Source organism: Austrofundulus limnaeus, unplaced genomic scaffold (assembly GCF_001266775.1).
Source record: "Austrofundulus limnaeus strain Quisiro unplaced genomic scaffold, Austrofundulus_limnaeus-1.0 Scaffold1328, whole genome shotgun sequence".
Taxonomy (NCBI): domain Eukaryota; kingdom Metazoa; phylum Chordata; class Actinopteri; order Cyprinodontiformes; family Rivulidae; genus Austrofundulus; species Austrofundulus limnaeus.
This window is the reverse complement of record NW_013953730.1, coordinates 45,142-51,090: the sequence shown is the minus strand read 5'-3', so window position 1 is coordinate 51,090 and position 5,949 is coordinate 45,142. Positions and strand designations below refer to the sequence as shown.

Genomic DNA, 5,949 nt, shown 5'->3' with positions numbered 1-5,949 from the left:
CACACACACACACACACACACACACACACACACACACACACACACACACACACAAACCTTCACATATAAACAGTATGAACTCATCATGTGTTCGCTCTCCAACTCCTCTCCGCAAATCCTTCTTGTCGATCCGCTTCTAGCCTCAAACACAAGTACACACAAGTGTGCGTATGCAGACACACACGCAAACACTCTCAATCTCTGTCCCCCACTGAGACCTTTCTGCACTGTGTCCGCCGAGGCTCTCCTTTCATTTCACTCCTGCCTGTCAAAATTTCCCTCTCTGCCTCGCCACCCTGCTAAACGCTCTCCGCCAATCAATTTTTAATAATGCCAATCGCCACGCTGCCAGGAGGAATGGAAGGAGAGGAGAGGATGGAGAAAGTCAACGTTGAAAGGCAAAAAAAAAAAAAAAAAGAAACAGGTTGAGCTCCTTTGTGTGATGCCAAATCTGTTTAGTAAAAATACACACACACACACACAAAACGCGGTTAAAAATATTCCTTTGAGTTTGCTGATAGAGCGGTCATCTTTAAAAAACTGCGAGGGTCTCGGGTGAGGGGCAAAAGATGGGAAAATAAAAAATAAAGAAAAAGCCCTCTGAGCGTGAGGTTGCTTTTTAACGCTCGGACCCTTCGCCTCTCTCTGCTGCTGTTTCTGCTGCTCGTATTAAATCCCATCATTCTGCACAACACTTATTTAAAACGCTCCCTCCTCTCCCTCATCTCCTCCCTCTCTTTGACAGCCAAGAGAACCCTACTAATGTTTTTAATGCGCTGTGATGCATTATTTATCAGACTGACTGTTGATATAGGAAAAGGACGAGTGGGGATAAAGAAAACAGGAGAAAAAAGGAGCTAAAGACGAGTAAAAGTTGGAAGAAAAGAAGTGAAAAGGGTAAATCCAACTAAAGGGATTAAAAAAACACCAAAAACATGTTAAAAGAAGGTGAGGCAGGTGTTTGAGGAGAGAGGAATGTGGTGATAAAAAAGAAGGGGGGAAGGAATGAGGAAAAGAGGGCATGGAGGGAGATGAGGACATAGATCAGCGTACGGTACAAGGTCAGCTCAGTGCTCCCAGGGGGCCTATAAACCTGCATACATATGAGCACTTTTACCGTGACCCATACAAATGGTATAGCCTCAGTCTGACCTAATTGTGTTCCTTCGCTGTTGGTTTTTATTTGCAACTGCAGATTTGAACCTGCAGTAAATCACACGACCCAAACCCTGTTCGTTTAATTCCCCCCCCCCCCTCTGCGCTCTTATTCAAGGATGCAGAGAAGCGAAAACAAAATAACAAAAATCGAATTGTATGATAAGAGCTCAGAACGCTAACATCCTTTAATTTTTTTGTCGCTGCCAGTTGAGCACCAAAAAAAGCCCACTAATAAACTTTTAAATACTGCTCAAAATGATGTGATGTGGTTAAACCATTATTTTCTTTTGTCACTGGAACCTGAGTGCTGTTTCATGGGCTCTCTATCAGTGGCTTTCCATTATCCCGAACCCATAACTGCTTCAAGGTCAGTTTTATCATCCTGCTCATAATCGGGTGAGTTAGCACCAGTCCAGTGGACAGCCGATCCCAGAACAGTTGTTAAAAGCAGACGCTGACTCGCTCGGATAGCTCCCCTAGGATTGTCTGTGGTGGTGCGAGCCAAAGCCAGATGGCAGCGTTGAGCTGGAGAGGCTCTGTGGTCTGATGTGGGAGGGGAAGCTCCTGGACACAAAATAGCACCGAGAGGCATACATTTATACAAAAAGCATAAATACGTATGCAAAGCAGTGCGCACGCAAATGAGCGTGAACCGGGTGAGCTGACACAACCAGACATGGCCGCTTTAACACATAAACTGGGCTCATGCACAAACATACAGCATCACAAATAAGCCTGCAGAAAGTGAGGCATGGAAGCCTACAACAGGAAACAAAATAAGCACACACACACACACACACACACATGCACACACGGTGCATATGTAAATGGAACCTTGAGATTCAACATGTGCACTGCGTTAGCGGATTCATTTTGCAGCAGAAACACCTAATTCCTCGCCTACTTTTTCACCCTTAGCATTTGCAAATCTGGTCAGCTTTTCATCCCACGCCTTTAAAAAAAAAAGAAAGAAAACACGAGCAAATTGAGACGCGGACTCTCGTGCGTGCACATTAAGCTCCACTGGGGCTGAAAGTCCAGCTCAGCAGCCCTAGTGTTACAGTAGTTTTGGTTGTTGTACCACTGAGTCATGAGCTCGAGAAGAACTGCAGCTACATCAAGACACGAGGGCGCACACACACTCGCACACACACACTCCTCTGTTGATTATGTAACTCAATGACAGCACTCTCTCTGCTTCGGTGCTGCCATAGATCCCCTGTTAACTAGAGGCTGAGGGATTACTTGGTCTGCGTGCAGTTTGGGCTGTACCAAACTGGTGAGTCATTCTTCTGAATCAGTCTGGCTCAGCCCGAGTGTCTTTGCCCACGAGTCTGCAGTTCGCCTTATCGGATTTAACCTTGATGTGGGACAAAAGTGCAGCCTTTGATGCTGCTTATTGTATTGATTTCACTGCACGAAAGCCCGAAAAAATTAAGTTACGAAAACATTGTTACAGTGACAACTCTATGGGGTTTCAGCCTGATGAATTTCTCTACACTGCCTTGTTATGTCAAACGTGCTTCAAATACGGTTTATCAAGGCAGTCCGAGGGTTTTCGAGCTGCTCGCACACACTGCATAACACACACACACACACACACACACACACACACACACACACACACACACACACACACACACACACACACACACACACACACACACACACACAAAGCTACCACCCACTTTCATCCACACAGGGCTGTCATTTAATCAGCAGTTTATTTGGTTGATGCAAATGTGTGACACGAGTCAAGCCAGGTTTGCTTTGTCGCGAGCAGCTTTTCACAGGTGTTTGACAGCGGAGGGGACCTATTTTCTCTTTGAGCGTGACTAGGCATTTCTGTGCATGCATATGTGTGTGTGTGTGTGTGTGTGTGTGTGTGTGTGTGTGTGTGTGTGTGTGTGTGTGCATCAACGCATATGATGAAACTCAAACACGGGAGCTTGCAGGCTGAGCTGGCCAGAAAAGAGCTCTGTTTACATAATGTGTTCTGAATACTGGAGGGTCCGGCACAGGCTGCGATGTCAGCCCTTGTCGAGGTGCTTTGCATCGCGGAGCGGGACAGATAATGGTGAGGCTGATGTACACAGGCAGCAGGGGGGGTTGGGACACAAAGGAGGCAGAAGATGGAAAGAAGTGGCGTACAGTACCTCCTCGACTCTCACTGTCTGCTGGCTTCACCTGGATCGGTCTATTCATCTGTGACAGTTAGAAAAAGAGAACAAAGAAAAGAAAAAGAGAAAGAGACCAGTTAGCATCATGTAATGGCACATGCTCTGACCCTCCTATAAAACATTTTTTTCTTTCTTTTTTCTTTTTTTTTAAGAGTCACTCAGCCAAATTACAGTTAAAGTGAATTGAAACTCTCCAAAGCTGCAGCACTTATGGCCAATGGGGGAATAGCTGGTTTGGAAATATCATTTGATCTGAGATGAAAGCAGAGGGAAAGAGGGGGATAAGCAAAGGGAGAGAAAGACTGAGAGAGGGAGGATGGAGGGAGAGGTAACTGTGGCTCAACGGAGCTACATGTGCACCAGTAGAGTTCAGTGCACGTGGACTTAAAGTTGTGTTCTTACACACACACACACACACACACACACACACACACACACACACNTGAATAAACTCACTTACTTTGTGTTGTCAGGCCTTATAAATAGAAATGAAAGCATAAAGGACATTTACCAAAAATAAAACCTTTTAGCCTAAACTGTTTCACAAAAACAGTTTTGTGAACCAGTTAAAAGCAATTATTATCTTACCTTTGTTAGCTCTTTGAATTGTCTTAATATAGAAAAATAGAATTTTATTCTAACTTAATTGATAAGCTAATGTCTTGTCAGAACAACACAAAAGCTAAAAGTGGATTTTAAATAACTCCAAACAAAAGATTAGAAGTAAATACAAATGAATGCATTACACAGTTTTTACATTCAGTGATTTCTATGAGCAACAGCAAGATATTGCACTGTCCTTGCAGACAGTATTTCCTGCAGAAATATAACAGTTTTTCTGATGGAATGATTTGTTTACATAAACCATTGTGAAATGTTTGGGATTTCAAGTATTTTCATATAGTATCATCCCACTTTTCTCTAGTTCTCGCTTGGATTCATCATTAGCTCAACAGTCTAGTCAGAACTAAACTCTGTTCCTCCAAAATGAGGTTGTGCAGACAGCTATCTGCAACAGCTAAAATATTGTTTACAGCGTTTCCATAAAAAAAACCCAACTGTAAAAATATCTGAAGACGACTTCCATGAACACAAAAATGGCAGCCTTCTCTAGAAGAAGAATTGTTTTGATTGCATGAATAAGGGGCAGCACGGTGGAGCAGTGGTTAAATCTGCCACACTTTTAGGAGGAGTTCAAATGTTCTCTCCATCAGGGTTTCCTTTAGGTTCAGTGGTTCTTAACCTGGCTGAGCTGGTCTCAGGGGTTCGGTGGAGCCTCTGCTGCAGAGGTAAAGACACAGTTGTGTAAAGTTGTGATGACACGCCCCGCTTGTCCATCACTTGCTGCAGAGGATCACATGAGATTGCTTGGCCAATCAGTGCTGGCCCCAAAAAATTATTTTGTGGATTCAAAATGACAAAAAAACAGATTAACTTTAAAATAAAAAGTTATGAAAAAATGTTAAATTGTTAAAAAAAATCCTAATTTATTAGTTTTTTTTAGTAAAATGATAACAAAATATTTTTTGGGGGGCTGAAATTTTATATGGGGCCAAAATATTTTTTGGGGGGCCAGAATAAAGTCATACTGTAATTTGTTGTGAGTTCATGCACTGTGTTGGTTTTGTTCTTTGAGCAAGGTGATGTTCATGCATGGTTCATTTTATACACTAGTAAAAAACATATACCTATACATATACAGTACCTGGAGTCCAGGTGCTTCAGTTTTCTCTCACAGACCTAAAACATGCATCCTACTCAAAACTGTTACCACTCTATGTGTGGGTGAGAGAGTGAATGGTTATCTTTGCTCTATATGTGCCCCTTACAGCCTGTCCGTGTCTCCGACTGTCCCACAGTGACTGATGAACATCGGACCAGCTCCCTGAGAAAGAAGAGGTGTAACCCTCCCCCCCACCACAAAAAAAAAAAAAAAAGAAAAAAGAAAAGCTGTTGAGGTGGATCAATATTTACTTAACTAAATCCTTAAAAAGCACCACAAACAAAACTAATCTGGGCAACAGATGTTTCAACAGAAGCTGACAAAGCAGCAGAGCTAAGGTTTTAAAAAGAACCAAAGGATAAAAACAAAGTTTATAGCTTCTGCTACAATCTACAAATATCTTTGTTTGCAATCTTATTTTCTTTCATAAAAAATACATGATGATTCAAATATCAAGCCTACTGTGTTTCCTGTCACTATTTCACACTACTGATGATTTAAAAAAATTACTTGGTTTTTGTTTTCAGCCACAAACACACAGCAGCCACGCTGCAATAGTCTATGAAATACCTGAAGTGCAGTGTGATTTGACGCTGTCCAAAGCCCTGTTTGACAAGAACTTTAAGGTTTGACCATAAATTGATAAATGGCTAAATCCCACCTGGATTCCCCTCAGGTTTTATCTCCACTAATGCCTGCACATGGCAGCAGGGTATTTTTCTACCTTCCCTCACCGTGCACTTTTTCATCCTGACATATGGCCAAACATTAAACCTTTCTGGTGGTGTGAAACACGCCACACAGAGATCAGTGTCTGTGTGTGAGGTTAAAGAGGGCCATAAAGCAAAACATCCCAATCTCTTTCTCTTTGTTGCATTTCTCTCTCTC

At 42.6% G+C, this 5,949-nt stretch overlaps 1 protein-coding gene across 1 annotated transcript in view; it reads right to left on the bottom strand.

Moving 5' to 3' along the window:
- LOC106534985 (CUGBP Elav-like family member 4) overlaps nucleotides 1-5,949 on the bottom strand; it is a gene marked incomplete at its 3' end in the record, with an annotated part of 54,396 nt that overhangs the window by 6,887 nt on the left and 41,560 nt on the right. Inside the window, 1 exon segment of the mRNA XM_014031821.1 lies at nucleotides 3,315-3,363. Coding sequence (XP_013887275.1) covers nucleotides 3,315-3,363 — 49 coding nt within the window.